Source organism: Nyctibius grandis, chromosome 21 (assembly GCF_013368605.1).
Source record: "Nyctibius grandis isolate bNycGra1 chromosome 21, bNycGra1.pri, whole genome shotgun sequence".
Lineage (NCBI taxonomy): Eukaryota > Metazoa > Chordata > Aves > Nyctibiiformes > Nyctibiidae > Nyctibius > Nyctibius grandis.
Genome location: NC_090678.1, coordinates 8,854,367 through 8,873,723, shown reverse-complemented (window position 1 = coordinate 8,873,723; position 19,357 = coordinate 8,854,367). Strand labels below are relative to the sequence as shown.

Sequence of the window (19,357 nt, the reverse complement as noted above, 5' to 3'; positions counted from 1 at the left end):
TGGTGGAATCTGAACCTGCCCAGCAGTATTAGTGCATAATTTGGCTGCATTGTAGTCATGGAAATACAATTTGTTAACTGCAGAGTCAGTCTGAGCCAAGTCTTTGAATTTAACCGTGATGGAGGAGATGCAGAGCTTGTAAAGGCCAAGTCTGAGGTGTTTGCACTGCCTCTAGTTACCATAGGACTCTTAGGAGAAGTTGGTACTGCCAGTGTCTGTCCTGTGGACTGCAAAAAGAGAATCACAGGATCATCGAAATGGGTAGAGAAAACATCTGGTGGTGCCTAGCCCAGCTTTCTCCTTGAAGTGGAACTATTGCCGACAGTAGGTAAGGGCAGCTGTGGCTTTGTATAGCGAGGTCTTGGAAACCTCCAAGATCCCCTTGCTCTCTGCTAACCTGTTCCAGGATTGCACCACGCTCTGGGTGACAAACTTTCTGAATGTCCAACCTGAACCTCCCATGGTGTGGTGCAGCCAAGAAAGGGAACGGCACAGGAGGTACCTGAGGAATTTTCCTTATTTTGTTGCTATCCATAAATATGGCATCTCTGTCATGACGCTGCTGTTTATTTCTGTAGAGGTACTCCAATTGTAAAGTCTTTGTGATAGTTCTTGATACATTTTATACATACAGTAAGTAAAGGTACCGTTATGAGCAAAACTAAGCCAGCATCAATTAGTTTACCAATCTTCAGATATGTTAGCAAAAAATAGTAGTTACTTCTAATGTTTCACAGGTGATCATCTACGCAGTACTTGTGTTTTGCTAGGTAATGATGTTGTGGACTCCCAGAAGCATTGAAAAAGGGAAAAAAAAACTGGATAAGCATTTTTTAGGCGATGTTAAAAATAGTTGTCAAATCATGACAAGGACGTTTTTACAAAATGTGTGTTTAATGGACATCTTATCTTTGGCCTGTTCCCTTGGGAACACTGAATTTCAAGAACAGTTTTTCTGTAAAGTTCATTGTCTTACTGAGCACTGTCTTAATCTCAGTGGTTCAAAACCGAAATGGGAATTACATATGTAGTCTGAGAATTATACCAGAGTGGTTTTATAATTTTGATACCAAGATGTTTTTAATTACAGTCATTTATTGAAGTAATGTTTTCTTTTCATGGTCAGTCATTTGGTTTTTGGGGGGATTTTTTTGTTGGGAAAAGAAAGAGTGACATTTCTGCAGTGTATCTACAGCATATCTTGGTAGTTAACACCTAACTTTGTGTGTAACTCTGTTCCCTGAATCTTAGACGTAAGGATGTAGTGTTTAGATATTAAAATAGGGAAAATACAGTTACCCCGACATTAAGAAGTTAACAGCTGTGTCCTGAAGGAAGTCTAATTCAGTCTGCCAAAAAGATAACCTTGGCTGAAGGCATGAGATGTTTGTATGCCTGTTCTTACCCTTAACCAGGGAGCCAAAAAGCTGCATGTAAAGTTTCTGAGTGCTGGGTTTGTAAAATATCATGGGAGTTTTACAAATGGGAAAGCATGAAACGACATGAGAGCATCAAACTTGTTTCTGCTTTTTAGCCATGGGAGATAGGTGGCTGGATCTTGAAAAGTGAAAGGTAGATGTTTGGATCTGGTTTTAGGACAGTTGCAAAAACTTCTTAATGAGTTGTTCTCCACACGTTTGACATGGTGACACCTGCCAGCTTTTGTTCTTCTCTGAGACACTGGGAGTGAATTTGGCATTGCTGGGGTTGGGAGAGGGGCAAACACAGGGGCTGGGAAAATCAACCTTTCCCTTAATTCTTTGGGACCTGGGAAAGATACTGTGATTGGCAGGTTTTTGTTTCACTTAGAGCCTGAGTTAGAAATTTAAACTCAATTTGTCGATTACATAAACACAGTCTTTTGTTCCTAATTACTAAGAGAGAGCAAATATACTTCCCTCACAGTGCCCACTGCATACTGAGATGGTGCCATGAAGCAACTTTCTGTCAGGGAAGCTAAGCTTCGAAAGGCATGAGAAGCTTCCCTCATCATTAGTAGTCTGTCTTTGGTCCATCCAGATCAGACTAGCACAATAACATGGGAGATGCCTGGACTGGTGCTTTATGTTCTGTTACTTCTGTTGGTAAGGGAAGAACCATATTTTCCCAGGTTGCAAGTGGAGCAATTTGAGTTCAGCAGCAGCAAAAAAAACTGAAGAAAGGCTGCATTACTCCTTGCGGGTCAGGTCCATATCCAGAGCGTCTCCTGCAGACGCAGCTTCCACTGCTAAAACCCAGGGTAGGTAGTTAGTTTGAACGCTGCTGTCTTACAGCAGCACCCAGCCACCTCACAGTTGAGATAAGCTACTAAAGCACAGCTTTGCCGTCAAACTTACTTTTTTGGTAGGTTTTGTCAGCAAAACTCATATTTCACACGCCACTACAAACCTGACTGATACAGTCCTACTGCACAAGGCACATGGTGTAGAGCTTGACATAGATATAGCAAGATGACATTTATATATAAAGCAGACAGCGCTGCAAGTAAAGGCTCCAATTCAGCAAAGCCCGTAACCACACGTTTAAATATCATTGAAGTCAAGTTAAATTACTTTAATCATATACATAAGTACTCTGTTGAACGAGGGCCTAATAGTAGTTTCCATCTCTTTCCACATGATCAAGGCTTTTTCATATTCTGCTGCATGCGATAGGGATTTCTTCTCGGTTACACAGCATGAGCAATTGCTGTGACTTTTGGAAGACTCCCTCAACAATTTGAATTTGCTAAGCCGTCATAAATAGTTTTCTGTGGAATGCCTGTAAGACAGAATGGAAAGTAATTTTCCCAGCTCTGTACTTCCAGGGTAGACTTAACACGTCTTTTCCCCTGTTTTCCAGGACCACCTGTTATTGCCAGCCACCACACATAACAAGACCAGAAGACCAAAGATGTCTATAGTGTTGCCAGCTGTAAACATCAATGGTAAGTCCAAAACATGAAAGAGAACAATAGGAGAATAATTTCAAAGAGATGTGCTTGACTTGTACGTGGAAACCAAACTTAGATCAAATGTCTGTCGTTATAACTTTGAAAAAGGAGTCAGACTGGTCATTACTGGGCCTTAGTTGCCAGAGTCCTTACTGGAGCTGGAGTGCTGGCAATTCACGAGTGCCTGGTCACTGAGGCTGTAACAAGAGGCTGTGTGGCTTGGCCAGCAGTTCTGCAGTATCTCATTCTAGCTCCTTCGCCCAGGGGTGGTGCTATCCAGTCCTGGTGATTTGTGCACAGCTGATTAAGGGTTACTTTAACGTGATCTAGCTTCTCCAACTTCATGGCTACAGAGATCCCGTTGAGTGTGGAGACTGTCCTCATCCTCTCATCTGGGCTCCTCCTACGCCTGCTTAGCAGGGCGAATTCCTTGGCCTTACTGGTTTGTTAGGATGCTGACTGCCTTCCATCGGCTTCCTCAGCTGTTTACCACTCTGTTATACAACACTCAGTGTGAGTGGGACCTCTCAGCATTGTGAGGTCAGGATTAATAATAATCACGTTACAGTGCTGCAGGACAGCAGAGAAAACAGCTTTGCACTAGGGGCACAGGCTTATTAGCGAACAGAAATGTTCTTGATCTGCATTTTAGTCCCACATGCGAGACAGGACGTGACCTGTATAAAAACATCATTAATTCGTATGGTGAGGAACTGACGAATTAGGACATGTTTGGGGCATGGGGTCACTGTCACAGTCATCAAACGTATCGTGAACCCTGTAACAGTATAAACTTCACTTTCTGAATATCTGTGCACATGATGCTTTTTTAAAACTTACGTGTTTTACAGTACAAGTGAATCATAAACCCAAATGTTTTTGTTAAACTCAAGCATGCTGAAAACATTATCTAATGATGCAAATTTCCATAAACTAAGGAAAAAAAAAAGAAGTTAGTTCAGGCTGTCAACATTTTGATAATTACATTTTCCCATGCAGTACAGTAAGTCGAGTGTGATAGTCTATAAGCAGCTGTCTTAGGGGAATTTTTATTAGATGTATCAGAATTATTTTTGGCATTTATCTTCCTGAAACTCCCTTTCCACATCCATTACAAAAATCCTGTTCTGGCTGAGCTGACTTATCACGTGCAAATGGGCACTTTATCACTTGAAGAACAAACACTATTTCTAAATTACAAAGTATTTCTTCTTATCATGTTGCTGAGTCTTGTTTTACTTGAAATAACTTTTCAGTTGTTGGAGTAAATATCATTTGGAAAATACACATCAGAATCCAGTGACAAATCTTATCCTTCATTAATAATGAAACATTGTGAAATTATAGTTGCTTGAGTTCTTTGGGATTTTTCTTCAGAACATCAGCATAAGCCAGGAAACAAAAAAATGTCCAGGGATTTGGGTAGAGATGTTGAAACAGATGAGACACAAGGATAGCATGAAGTAAACAACGACATCAAACACTGCTTCCTCTGTGACACTCAGCCAGGTATTAGGAAAAAAGTTACAAGATACACAAGAGCAGTAGGTAACTTGGCTTGATTTTTAATTTGATTATTAGTAGATTACCTGGAGATGATTCCCTAAAAAGTTCTGCCTGGAGAAGAACCCATTTTTCTCCTTTAGAACATTGCTCCTCCACCCTATTCTGCCTCCGCAGGGACTGAGCACGTCCTGAGCAAGCATCTGGAAGTTAGCTGACAACAAAGCTTTCCTCCCAGCTGTCTGCTGTTCTTTTAAGCCCACCTTAATTCTTTGTCCACCTGCAGAGAGCTGGCTGCTAGAAGAGGACAGGTCTCCCTGGGAGGAACTGGCAAAACTTTCAGTGAAAGAACTTGTCCCCTCCTGCCTTTTCTCGTGCCCCGGCCAGATCTCTGTGGAAGAGGGGAAACCTTTTCCACTGCCGCTTACTTGCCCCTCCTTTTTGCTGCCACAACCCTGGCAGAGGAGATGAAGGTAGTGCAAATGAAACGGCCTTTGCTTTGAAACTTTTTTGGAACTTCATCACTTGCTTTCTTCTGCAGGATCTTTGTTTGTCTGTGTTACAAAGTTTACCCATAACACTGTTTCCAAACATGAAACAGCTTACAGTTCAGTTGAGAACCCTTTGAACTGCTTGGACAGTCTTTTCCCAGCAGGACTGTCGTCCTTTTCTGATTGCACTTTGATTGCTTGAGTGTCTTCTGAGCTCTGCTAGAGACTCTGCCTTTAGCTGGCGTGAGCCGTTCCCACCACCGGCTGCAGGGACAGAGAACAGGTACGGACAAAGATTAGGAAGTAAAATGAGTTGTCAGTCGCTGTCCTACATGACTCTGCATGGAGGTTAATGACATGGCTCTGCGAGCCTGGTCTGGCAGTTTTCACCAGTGTACAAAGCAGAATCGGGTTTACGCTTTGATGAGGTTTTCTTGAAGGGAAGAATTGGGGTAGGTCTGGCCAGCGGCAGTCCGAGAGCTTTGCAGCTAATGGCAAATCTCAACAGGAGACTTTGTAGTAGATGGGTGCGTGTGTGTGCGTATGTGTGCATTCAGTAAGATGGAAGATGAAGAGAACAATATTGTACACAGCAATAGCAGTACGTTATTCATTTTCAAGATAAAAACTTGATAAAAACTATTCAGTTGGTTTATGTTCGAAAAGAGTAAAAATGGCCACTACCTTGTAACTTTCTCCTGTGTGCTCCTTCTCCTGGTCAGCCTGAATCATCCATGCCCCTCTGAGCATAAGGATAAGCCAGCGAAATCCCCACTGAGGGCTTCAGTGCAGGTGCACAGAAATGTGTTTGAATATTTAAATATGTTTAATATGTTAACATATGTTAAATATCTTTAAGTATTACATTTTTTTAAAAAAGTATAGTAACTTGTTACACATTGGTACATGTTAATCCTCCCCTTCTTACCCTCTTTTCCTTCTTCCCCGCCCTGTTCCAAGCCCCTTTCCAAGATTGCTGGGCCATGCCCCCCAGTTCATAGCCAGTACTTGCTGTCAGCTCCTCCATTTCTGCCTACCCAGATGCTCTCACAGCCCGTTACCCTTCTCCCATTGCCCTGCTGCTTGCTGTCCCTCGGTACAGCTCTCCCCTTGGCCCCTGCAGCCAGCCCTGCCCATGTTTTGACCTGCCTCTGCCCAGTGACAAAGCCCCACCATTTGCGGACACAAGTAGTATGCACAGAAAATGTCTGATGGGACCTAAGGACCTTAGGACTGGTAAGCCTGGAGGGGAAAAAGCAGAACTGGGTAGTCCTAGTCCCGCTGTGCATGGTTTTGGGAGCACCATTGGTGTGCCTTTACTGAGAAGTTATTCCAAGAAGAAATATCTTGCAGTTTCTCATGGGAATGAAAGCCAACTGCAATTTACAGTTAAACTCCAGCTTTTGTTTTTAAGCAAGTCATGTTTGTTATGCTGGATTGCAGCTATTATTTTAGAAATCTAACTATGCACTTGAGACCAGTTAAGTCTCCAGTAGATTTCATTCCTAAATTTGCTTTTATTGTAATTCAGAGTCTTGTTGGCTCATTACACCAATTCCAAATTGACATATAGGCGGTGCCTTTCTTGAAGTTTAAATGAAAACATCTGCCATTAGCCTTGTATTTACTTAACTGCTGTAAAAAATGCAGTGGGTTATAACATTGATCTTCAGATCAAAATAATCTATAGAGTACAGCATAGCTAAGCCACTCTTCCTACCCGAGGCACAAGCCTTTTGTCTCTGCAGGATGCCTGCAGCTCTGTGGTGCAGCACACACCACCAGTAGTCCTCTCCTTGCAGCACACAAAAGTGAGAACATATGTACAGTCACTCAGTGTAGGAGATAGCATTCAACGTTTAGCCGAAGAAGCCGCTTTGATTAATGCATTTCTCCCTAGGATTAGATTTGATACTCTCTCAGTTTCCCCTTTTTCTTGGTAGCAGCTGTAAACGTCTGTGCAGGTGTGTACTCACCGTGAGTACTAGTGGTCTTAGCAGCAGCGCAAAGACCAAAAAGGCCTTTTTTATTCAGAGGATCCCTGTGCAAAACAGTTCCCCATATATGAAAGTCGTTCCATTATTTGCGCTCTCTAAATTGGGGGTTGGTGTCTGCACTCTGAGCCAAACAAAAGTGAGAGACCTGATGGGAAAGCCCCTGGTGAGATCCGAAGCTTATTTTCTGGGAACTGGCACTCATGACAGAGAGAGGTTTGAATTTTTTACAAATATTCTGAATAGGTCCTTAGTCTAATGTCACGCAACGGGACTTGTCTTCAATCTGCCTTTGAGATAGTTGTGCATGTGCCTGATTCTCCATAACTTGCATGTTCCTGGTTCTTAAGGAGCCCAGTTCTCTTAAGGGTTGTTCTTTTTCATGAAACACAACAGCAAAATAGTTCTCCTAAAGGCAGAAATTTACTGTGAATGGGATGGCGAGTTTTGCAAAGTTCATGTTGTGTTGGCCAGCTTCTGATTGCTGCCACTTCCCTCAGCCTTCCTTCCTAGCATCCATCATCATACTGATGTAACAGACTTCAAAAGTGCTCTGAAATAATACACATTCTAATTAAAATGGTCAATAACAAATCTAGTGGTAAGACTTTTTGATCAAAACTGGAGGGATTTCTGCCATCAAGCTGCATGATTATTTGCACACAGCTACAAAGAACCTTCTTTCAGCTGACAGCCACGTGCAAAAGCTGGTAGCAGACTGTCTGTGAAAAATCCATAAGGCAAACAGAACCCACACAGGCTGAGAAGGAAAATAAAAACAAAAGCTCTTTGGGAAGTGACAATGTTCTGTAAATTCCCATGTCTGGGATTGAATAAATAAAGCCTCCAACTTCCTCTGCCTTTCAGGGTCAAGCAAACAAAAGATGCCATTTCTGTCTTTCGGAGCAAGAAGCAGAATTCCCGGTCAGTCATTGAATGAGGAAGGTCTAAAACAATACATACCACTTACGGCAGCTGACTTCCCTGAACGTTCTTAACATTTTGGGTAGCCTTCTCTTTCACTTTGAATAGCTTCAGAATGGTTTCCGGGAGGCTAATGGCCCCAGCTATCTCTAGCTGTTGTTGTTTCATTCTTCTCTTCCTGCTTAGAAGCCAAGTCTTAGTCCCTGTGGCTCCCTCTCACAGCTGCCGTCCTTGGCGCCAGACTCAGAAGCTCATGCCACTCTAGTAGGTACAGAGGACGCATCTCTTGGCTACACAAGCATGATCTGTGGAGATACTTCCCTCATTGTTTCTGCTTTTATATTTGGATTTAGCAGAAAGCGCTGAGAACTCAGCACAGCCTTACAAGCTATGGAGTATGAGCAGAAGGCTCTGGCAGTTGTGTATGTAGGATTACAACCTGTGAGATGCAAGAAGGGTGGCTGCCAAGGTTTTTTAAGAAGGTCACTGAGAATCCTTCAAAGCATCAAGATCTCTAAACCAGGATGTAGGAAAGTATATCTGAGAATGTCTTCATGCTATAAGTCTACAGGCCGTTTTGAAAATGCCACCCTTCTGCTTCTTGAGCTGCCAGTTGAGGAATTAAAGTAGTTTGGTGAAGCCTGACCAGGGAAAAATCAGAGCCATGGTTGGCTCTCGGTTAGACCTCACTGCAACAGCCGATTACCGAGCCTGGACTGAGAAATGGGGAGAGTCTCCTGAGTGCAGTCGTGGACAAGCAGCATGTCGAGTTACTGTGGTTCTGCTGTAATTAGGATGGTTTTCTAATGTCACAGATGTACTTCAGCTCTCGTGCTCATGTAAAGCTGTGCTGTAGAGGTCAGGACTGAAATCATGGCAGAACATATTTTATCAAGGAATTCCAATGATAGATTTTAGTCATATTGTAAGATGCTGCTATTCTCACTCCTGTTCTCTTTTCAAAGTGATGTAAAGGCACAGTTTATCAAAACAGAATAACTCCCCAAACTTTCCTATGTTTCTTTGAACATGAGAATTGATCATTGCCTAGATTCAATCTTAAAAAGAAGTTTTCAACAGATTTTGTTGTCTTTGACAGGAAGGAGAAGATTAAATTATTCAAAAAAGTATGAAAGAAATCGTTCAAGAATCTGTGCACAAAAGTAATGGAATCTGTGTCACTGAGTTCATGTTTGTTTAGTTAGACAGGAAACGATCAAGAAATGAAATCATAAAGGCTTATTCCCCAGTGACTTTTCATAACGAGCTGTTTACCTAAATTGCTAAATGCGTAACCTATTTTTATGTATTCAGAAGAACAGGAAGATGATTTCAGAGGATTTTCTGTGCCTTTTGCCCCTTCGTTCATATGAAAAAGAATATCCTTGGGTTTTGTGTGATAGAGCAGGCCAAGCGCCAGTGTGACTGGTCTTCCCTGTATAGACAGGATAAATGCTACAGATGGCATTTTCTTGGGAACATGCTGTTCACGAAGGGGGTAGAGAATGAGTCATAAATTAATTGGACTTCGTACTTAGCGTTTCGGACGCCAGTGTCGAGTTAATACACCAGATTGGTTTTTCCATGTGAAAGACACACTTCTATAAAATCCACAAAGCAGAAGAAAAAAGAAACCCATGACATTAGCTGCCAGTAGGGATGCCAGTATGGAGTTGCAGAAGGAGCCAGATTCAGTTTAGAACAGAACGTGTATGCGTCGTGCTGCAGAGACCCTGTCTTCTAGATGTTCGTTAACCCTGGATGCTGATACTATCGTGTAGGTATGCTCTCCCACCACGCTTCACAGAGAACACTGTGCCGAGAGCTCTGCTGCAAAGCAAAGAGAAGATTTTCTTCCCCATCTGTGAGATTGCCGTTGCCATCTTGGCTACACCAAACTGTGTTTGTGCAGCACGTCGTAATTCTAGCCTCGAGCCCGGCTGATCTGCTTTAATACATTTTCAAATGTTGTAAATTCAAGATTACATAATCCCTCTTAGTGTGAAATTATAGGTGGCAAACACAGTTTTATGTTTGTGATACACAGGCCAACTCTGATTACTGGTAGCTCTTTATTTCTGAAGTGATCTGAAACATAATTATCCATAATGAGCTCACCCTGTAAAAGCATAAAAAATTGCAACAGCGCTGGTAGAGGAGGTTCACATTTATGAGTTCTGTCTTGAGAACATCACTGGAGTAAACCTAGGGATTAGTAAAAACAGCAGTCCACGCCAGTCTTTTTCAGTGTTTGGACTGTGGTCTCTAAGGGGAAAGTGGATGAAGAAACGATTGCCAGCCCGAGCTGCCCCTCACCGTGAGAAAGGAGACACCTCTGTTTCAGAGCAGGACTCATGCATTAAAGCTGTAAATCTCCTGTTGCTGTAGCTGGGAAACAGAAATCTTTGAGACGGACGTCTCACTTTTATTAGTGAGCCGTGTTCAGATAGGCACTCTGCAGCATGTGTGTATGATTTTTTTTTTAACTGGCAAATGCATTAGATCAGAGATGCTCACGTGGAGGAAGGTGCTCATCCCACGCGGACAGAAGCTTCACAGAGATGGTGTTAAAAATACTCTTCTACAAGCAAGAGCTGATCACAGTATCTAAATAAATGAGGTAATTTTATGTATCCAAGTGAGACAGGTGGAAAATACAGCTCACTCTTTGGATACCATCCACCCTATAAAGACATTTCAGCTGTAAGTGAATACAGGCTCACACCAGCCCTCACTGTTAAATCAGTGAGACGCTAACACTAGGATACAAATGATATCGGGTGGCAGAGAAGGTGCATGTGAATGGAAAAGTGACACAGCCTTTTGAAAAAAAATGAAGTCAAATAGTTAAATTAATTTTATCAGTAAGTGTCTACAAATTGAAATGGTGAAGTACATACTACAGTTCAAAGGTAACAGCTAAATAAGAATAGGAAAACATATTAAAAGAAAAACCAGTAGGGTAAAATGCTGGCAAATGGTATGAAGATTGATTAAAGATTAAAAGCTCAGTGCAAAAGTTTTTAAAAGGACCCTAAAAAATGCAACAGGCTTAAGTAACACGTTAAAGTAGATTCATAGAAGTAAGAAGACACCTTTTAAACAATAGACATTGTAGCCAAATGAGGGAATAGAAAAAAGAGCACAATTTCTGGCAGACTAAATGTCAAACCATAAGAAGTCAAGCCAGAAAAAGATATTGAGGAACAGTGTGCCTGAGGCATAAAAAAATAATAAAAACATTTTTCAGAGAACGCCTGCCAGGGAATCTCTAGTGCCTGTAGAGGACCAAGGTGTGAAAGAGCAGTTAAAGTTGAAGTCAGCACTGCTGAAGGAAAGAGCAAAAACTTTTTGTGCTGGTGTTAACCACTGAGGCTATACAGCTATCAGGAAAATGGCAAGTGGCAAATGCGGCAAACTTTAAAATGACCTCAGGAACTGTAAAAAATCAGGTCTCACTTTTGCACAAGCTGGCTGAATCTGTGAGAGTTGAGCATGCCTGGGGACACACGGTAGATTGGGAAGAGCTAGCACAGCTTCTGCAGAGGAAGGTCCTGCCTTAGTGCTCTGTCACAGGCCTCCGAGGGATAGCGAGTGTGATAAGGGTGGTCTCTTCAGCACAATATGATACCTGAGTGTTCAGAAAACTTGGAAAAAAAGTCATTCTTCAGAAACTGCTAAAAGAAAGCAAGTCTTTGTGAGGCATCAGGGAAGGCTCACTTATGGATTGTTATCTCCCTGAAAGGTGTAAGTGAAAGGTGGAAAGAGATGGTCACATCTTGCAGTGAAGGGGATGTTACCAGTAGACTCTGACACAGGTCTGTGCTGGCGTTGCTGCCCCTGCATCTCCAGGCACAGGCTGGAAGATCATGAGAAGGAGTGAAATTCTGTTCAGCAGGTGAAACTTGGTGTGAAATAAAAGCAAAAGAATTTACGTGGGAAAAGTGTTCCTGACCAAACATACAGTGGCAGATAACCGAGCTGGTACTGCTCAGAGGAGTCGCTGCACGTCCTTCCCCAAAGTGTCAGCTTAAACAGGGAAGAAAAGCAATATAATTTTTTAGAGAGGGAGTAGAAAATAAAGCGTGACATCTTTATAGCCCTGCTGAATCCCCATCTGCAGTGCTATGCATTTTTGGTCATAGATGCTTATAGTTACATAAAACAATGAAATATGCAGGAGAAAAAGCAACAAGAATGAAAATTAAGTGTAACAGTTTCCCTGCCACAGCAACTATGGAATTTGACAGCAATGGCTGAGGGAAGGATTGTAACAGAACCTGAAGAACCATGAATGGTGTAGACAAGGTGTCTGGGAAGCAGTTACTCTTTCATGTATCAATCACCAAAAATACATGCTTGCCCTGACTTTTGCTTCTGCCACTGTCAGGCAGAAGCACAGGTTGGATGGGACTTTGCTGCCAGGACTTTGCTCTCCTGCCTGTGCAGAACAGCCATCCTTAGGCAGTACCAAGGCTAGAAAAGGAGAGCGGCCAGTCTGCCAGCACAGCGGGAAAAGGAGGAGCTTGGGAGCATTTCAAACCAAAGGTAGCAGTGGCCCAGAAAGCTTTTCGAGCTCTAACAGCATCTGTAGGATGCTGGACCCATGGTGGGGACCAAAGGCAACATGCCCATGCCACCCGGTCCCTCCCTGCTGCACTCGGAGGGAGCAGTCCCCTACCTGCAGTCCTGGGACGAGCCCTCCAACCCTTGTTCTTGAAAGCAGCCTCTACCGGAATGCCTTTTGAGGCTACTCTCCTGCGTACAGTTATTTGTCTTGTAAGTGGGTATGTCTGGATCTGCAGGCTGTGTGAGGAGTTTGTTTATACTTTTTCTGCCTCCCAAGCAGACATGGGATGGTTCTGCCTAACAGAGTTGCTCTCTCTCCAGCCTGTCCTTCACTCCCGAGAGAGCTTTCTGTGCAGCAGAACTGCTTTGCCCCTTGTCTTTGTTTTCCATTCTTTTTCTGTTTTTTTTCCCTTGTCATTAGCATTGCCACAGCTGGTTAAGTTTCAAATATGGCCATCCTGCAGCAATGATACCCTGCCAACAGCACGCATATGCGCAGCCAGTGCTGTCAAAAATGTCTCAGTATTTCCAAGAAATACTCTACCTGAGGGAGCTTTAAATTGTGTGCCTGGGAGGGTCAACACTGGTGATTCTGATCTTCTCTTCTTGAGCTGGCCATTGGCTCCCTCTGCAAAAACACAAGAGCAAAACGCAGAGTCCAGTTGGAGGCCTGTGTCTAGCGGAGTCCCTCAAGGGTCGGTACTGGGACCAGTTCTATTCAATATATTCATTAATGACTTGGATGAGGGAATAGAGTGCGCTGTCAGCAAGTTCGCTGGTGACACAAAACTGGGAGGAGTGGCTGACGCACTGGAAGGCTGCGCAGCCATTCAGAGAGACCTGGACAGGCTGGAGAGTTGGGCGGGGAGAAATTTAATGAAATATAACAAGGGCAAGTGTAGAGTCCTGCATCTGGGCAAGGACAACCCCATGTATGAGTACAAGCTGGGGACAGACCTGTTGGAGAGCAGCGTAGGGGAAAGGGACCTGGGGGTCCTAATGGACAGCAGGATGACCATGAGCCAGCAGTGTGCCCTTGTGGCCAAGAAGGCCAATGGCATCCTGGGGTGTATTAGAAGGGGTGTGGTTAGCAGGTCAAGAGAGGTTCTCCTCCCCCTCTACTCTGCCCTGGTGAGGCCGCATCTGGAATATTGTGTCCAGTTCTGGGCCCCTCAGTTCAAGAAGGACAGGGAACTGCTAGAGAGAGTCCAGCGCAGAGCCACGAAGATGATTAAGGGAGCGGAACATCTCCCTTATGAGGAGAGGCTGAGGGAGCTGGGTCTCTTTAGCTTAGAGAAGAGGAGACTGAGGGGTGACCTCATTAATGTTTATAAATATGTAAAGGGCAAGTGTCATGAGGATGGAGCCAGGCTCTTCTCAGTGACATCCCTTGACAGGACAAGGGGCAATGGGTGCAAGCTGGAACACAGGAGGTTCCACATAAATATGAGGAAAAACTTCTTTACGGTGAGGGTGACCGAACACTGGAACAGGCTGCCCAGAGAGGTTGTGGAGTCTCCTTCTCTGGAGACATTCAAAACCCGCCTGGACGCGTTCCTGTGTGATATGGTCTAGGCAATCCTGCTCCGGCAGGGGGATTGGACTAGATGATCTTTTGAGGTCCCTTCCAATCCCTAACATTCTGTGATTCTGTGATTCTGTAATCACAGTGGAGCCACACCAGGCCCTCTCACTTAGGAGGCCACAGAGACCTTGTTTCCTCCACTTTTTTTCCTTACCCCTTGTGCCTGTGTGTATCCCCCTTGGACAGCCCCTGGCACCAAAGCTCCAACAGCTTAGACGTGGGGTGAGACCCTGTCTCCTTGCTGTCAGCTCACGGCTCATCAAAGTGACTTTGATTATGTGGATCCAGCGTTTCTGACCATGGCCCCTGTTCCTGTGTGCACATAGACCCAGCAGCCTGGCTCACCATTTGAGCGGTGCTAGGAGACCTGGAGAACAGAAATGCCCAGGATCTCACTTAACCCGTGTCAGGGACTGAGGGCAGATGAGTCCACAGAGGTGAGACCATTGCAACCGCTTTGTTTGGAAGTAGTTCCAAGCAGGGATTTGCTTTTAAAAAGAGAAGTTATTTGGGTCACAATATAACTTTCTCCCTTGCCTCAAATAATCCTGTCTAACAAGCAAATCTGTAAATGTTTTAGGAACCCTGCTGTGTTGTTGCAGTGAGTGTATTTTTAGTCTTTGTAGCTGTTAACAGTAACGCTGCTTCGTTTATATACTTATTTGGTAGTGTATACCAACCCTTCAGATGGAAACGTTGTCCAGATGTGCTGGGTAGGACAGTCAGGGCTGCTGAGTGGTGATGAGGAGGAAGATTGCAGAAGTGACAGAGCAGAGAGAGCCCCCTGAATTATGTCTGGGGACCGCTGCAGCCCTTCAGCAGGCCAGCCCCAGAGCTGGGTGCAGCTGATGCCCGAGCTTCTCCTGAACTCTGTGCTGCCTCAGACATAAGCTCTGGTTTGGGACAGGGCAGGTTGAGGTATAAATTGTTTGAGTAGTTTGGTGCTAAATCATTATTTAAACCAAACTTTAGCATTGTGAGCTTGGCACAGCTAGCACAAAGCAACCGGGTACTGGAACTCATCCGGTGGCTCTGTAAAGCTGCCTGGGTTCCTGCGGGTGTGATAGATGGGGCTGCAGAAGGGGCTCCAAGCGTAAACACTGACTGTCTTTGGGATCTGGTGTGGCGAAGCAAGCTGTCTCGTTAGAAGGAAATGTGGAAAGTGTAAAGGGTGCGAGTAGCTGTTCAGCAAAGGTGGTTTTAAAAGACTTGGTGGTTTTGTATCACCTTACGCAGAGATAATTCCCTGGCACCTAACTTTGTCATCAGCTAAACTGGCTTCATGGATAGCAAATTCACTCTGTGCTGTTGTCCATGAGGAGGGGATGATTCTCCAGCCTTACTGACAAAGACAGGGAGTTAAAGTAAAGATGGGGCAAGTGATTTCCCTCCCTGTATTTTACCAGCAGAAGCGAGGACATGTAGTCCAGATCTATGTGGTCGACACTAGCTTAACTGTATATTCAGTGAGCACAGTGTGGGAGCAGAGCCAGGCAGGTTCTGACCGCTTTTACAAGTCACCTACTAAGAAACCGGCCAGTAGGTACGTGTGTTATCTACTGCAAAGGCAGCTGGGGCCTTAGAGAAGAGTCTTGGGAGGATGTCAAATCAGTGGCCCAGGGCCTGAATTTATACAGTATTGGTCTCTCAGAATATTTTTTGGGTAGTCCACTGTGGGATTGCCAGGGGTAGGGCGAAATTCGTAATTAATTTGGTAGAACAAGACTCGAAGCACCTAAGGCGTGAGCACATCTTCAGAAAGCTGCAAAGCTCTTCCGTGGTGGTTGGTTACGGCCTTGAAACACTTCACAAGGTCAGACGGTGTTTCACGGCAGCTCTGTTGCAGCCCCTCTGCAAATTGTGCAGTTTTCAAGACAGGCATTTTCCTGCAGCAAAGCTTTGTGGGGAGGGTGCATGTAAAGGAAAGGGTAAATTACCAGAATAACTTGTTCCTGTCCTATGACCGCATCCATAGGGCCAAACAGCCCTCTGCCATGTACAGAGTTAGGGTCTAGAGAGACAATGCACGTCGCCGTTTGTTCTGACCTACTGCAGAACAGACACTCAGATTTTCATTGCCTGCCTCTCAAGCCCTCTGCCTGTCTTCTGCCTTTCTTTAAAACAGCATCTCCTAGAGCAGTAGATGCTTGATCTCAAAGATGGACATTTGAGCATTCAACGGACTGATACATGTCAGTACTACTAAGGAGAGAAGGAGGACTTTGGTTTTATGGTCTTTCTAATAAGCCAGTTTTGAAAATCTAGTACTTCAAATATGAAGACAATCTTCCATCGTCTTCAGTAATTTGTAACAGTAGTTACTACCCTCAGCCTTACTTGCTAAACGTTTCTGGTTTGGACTGCTGACTTCAGCTTTCATCAGCTGGGTCTTGCAACATGTTTGTTTTTAAGAGGAGCTGCTGTAAACCCTAGAGAGCAGCGCTGGGGAATTAGATTTCTGTTCCCTAGACCGAGCTCATGCTGGGAGTTTGGTACAGTCCGTGAGAGCCAGCGAGCCTCTTTGAGAAGGTGCAGTCGGAGAACAGCAATGCTTGGCACAATTACCTTTGCTGTTGATTTGAAATAGTCTATCATCTGAAGCACGGCCTTTAAACCTGTTAACAAATAATTAAGTGCAACACAACCTTTTGGCCTGGGAAGGATAGCTTCTGAAGCCTGAGGCTGTATGAATGGCTGTGTGTTCTGAACTTCAAAGAGGAGCAATAAATCTATTTATAAACCCAGACACCTCTACAGGAGATCCATTCCCGTGCTTTCGCTTATGTAATCCCACAAAACATCAGTCATAGGTAATGCAACACAATAAACTTGAGAAATAATTCAGTGTCGGTGTTGCTCTGGGCTATTAAGCAGCCCTGTGTAACACAGGTTGGCAGTGCCGACCTTCCAGCCAACGAGCGAGCAGCGGCAGCAGGCAGCAGCGTAGTGCTGTCGGTCCTGCCTTCAGACACCCCTGCCCGTGCCCGCCTCCCCGCAGAGGGCTGGGAGCTGTGACGGGTGCGTGCTCAGGCAGCACAGTGCACGCTGGCCTCAGCGGCGAGGGAGAGCGCTGGTGACGTACACTGACCCCTCCAGAGATCAGCCACACGGACTGCCGAGCTCAGCACTCCTCGGGGCCTCTCTAGAAAACCCACCGTGTGCTCCATTGGTGTCTCCCAGATGTTGGTTCTGCTGGACAGCCCTATGGAAGGGGAAGGAAAGAAAGCCTGACCGGGCTAGTTTTAAAAGATGTGATGTGGGAATCACCAGGCAAAACTGTTGGCCTTTTCTATGGATGAGATCCTGAAGAACCCACAACTCTACTCCAGATATTGCCCACTTGCTGACAAGGGGTTAGGAATAGCACGGCTGAACCTGTCCAGCTACTTAGCCATTGAGTTTAAACTGACCATCAAGGAAAGATGGCACAGCAATGTTCTCACTGCCATCTGAACCGTGGGAGCTTGCTGGCGTGCATCCCTACCCTGCGGCAAACATCAGCTCAAATCTCACTGAGAGGGCTTTGCCCAAGTTGCACTGCCTTGTCTTTGTCACGAGCAAAGAGCAGACGGACAGTTGTCACAGCTCAGTTGACATGTGTTGGGTTCTTTGTGGACCTGGGCTCTGTAATGATCAGTTGCAGTCTGCCCTGAGGGGCTTCAGTTGTGAACAGGCACCTGCAGCTCACAGAAGAACAGAGAAGCAGGGCTGGAGGGACCATGAGTGATGGTGAGTGCCTGTGCAGAGGGAGGGTTGGGTACCCTGCGTCTTGTCTGAGAGGCCTTAAAGACTGCCAGGCACAGAGATCCTCTGGTCTCCCGAGGTAGCTTCCTCCAGGGCTTATATTTCATTATCATTAGAAACTTGGTCAAAGATCAATCTGTTTCTCTTGAAATCGAGCTGATCATTTCTAGTCCTGTCGTGCTGTTGGCTGATAACACAGTGATCCTCTGCAGTCCTCAAGCTTTTTCTGCAGTGCTTCTGCCCAGCCCCATTTTGCGCTCATGTTTTCCAGTTCTCCTGAGTGTTGTACTTCTCTCTGGCCTTGGTTGAAATGCACCCTGAAGATTTTGGACAGCTTCTCTCTTTTATCAAAACCGCAGTCTACTCCAGTACTCCAAGGTGGTTGGGATCTCTCCAGTTTAGCGTCTTCCAGAAATCCTATAAGTATGCTCTCTAATCCTCATCCAGATCATGAAACAGTTTAATGGCATTGAGCTCAGGACAGAGCCATGTGGAATCGTTTCTGCAGTGCCTGCCCCCTTGACAGTGAGCTCGTCTTTCCAAACACCAGATTGCGCCGGCTGCATTTGGGTCACGTTTGCCTGTTGTTTTGCTGCGAGCGTCACATGGGCTGATGATGCAGAGCATCAGCCCCTCCGTCCTCTGGGCTGGGGTGGGCCAGGCAGGGCTCTCCCATGGTGGCCAGGCATCCTGGGGCTGGCAGGGCTTTCACACCGCTCCTTTCAGCGCATCTGGTCCAGGCACCCAGCAGCATCACTGGGCAGTAACTGCTGTCTCTGTGGCAAATCCCACCTCCTCTTCTAAGTCATTTTGGTGCTAATGGTAATGAGAAAAGCTGCTCGAAATGTTTGTAGTGGGAATTGAGCTGTTCCCGCTACTGTCCTCATCCCTGTGAGAGGAGACCCTTTGCAGAGGCTTCCTGCAGCAGTTCTTCATCGACAGTGCCTTCAACCCAAAAGGGGAAAGGATCAGATACCTATCTTTAAACCTGAGTGTCACTGCTGTGCTAATTCACACACACAGGGCAGGACTCAGGCGCTTCACGAACGTCTGAGTTGGGTGCGTGAGTCCCCTCCGTGCTTGCTGGCCAGGGAGGTTGGCTGTGAGCGTGATTCCTCCCAGCTATCTCAGCTGTGGTGGCCTCAGAAGACACAGCACCTCTTGCAAAGGGTAGCAGAGCTGTGACTTATTCATGGTTCACTCGGTCACGGGGGGAGCCTGTGTCAGCACTGGGAGAGGTGGGATCCCGGCTGGCCGAGATGGGCTGAGCTGGTTCCCATGCTCCCCGCTGCCACCCACGCAGCGCAGCTCCCTCCCTCGCGTGGGCTGCTCTCTGGGATTGCTGTTCTGCTCCGTGTCGGGCAGTGCCAGGGGACCTAACGATAGCCCGCTGTGCTGGCCACTGCGGGCAGATGTGGGAAAGTCTTACTGCCTTACCAAGAGGTTTTCCTGTCCCTGGCTGCCGTCCCACCCCACCTCACCCGCTTGTGGCTTGGGAGCACATTTTCTCACATAGCCAGGGTCCTGTCGAGCTGTCGTCAGCAATGTGAGAGCCGAGGAGCTGCGTTTTCAGCTTGCTGTGCCACAGGGAGATGGTCTGTTTGCGTTCGCTCTC

The 19,357-nt window shown here is 45.5% G+C and overlaps 1 protein-coding gene across 1 annotated transcript in view; it reads left to right on the top strand.

The window, feature by feature from the left end:
- Window positions 1–19,357, top strand: part of ATF6 (activating transcription factor 6) — an 82,249-nt gene that overhangs the window by 59,020 nt on the left and 3,872 nt on the right. Inside the window, 1 exon segment of the mRNA XM_068416751.1 lies at window positions 2,842–2,926. Within this exon segment, the coding sequence (XP_068272852.1) occupies window positions 2,842–2,926 (85 nt within the window).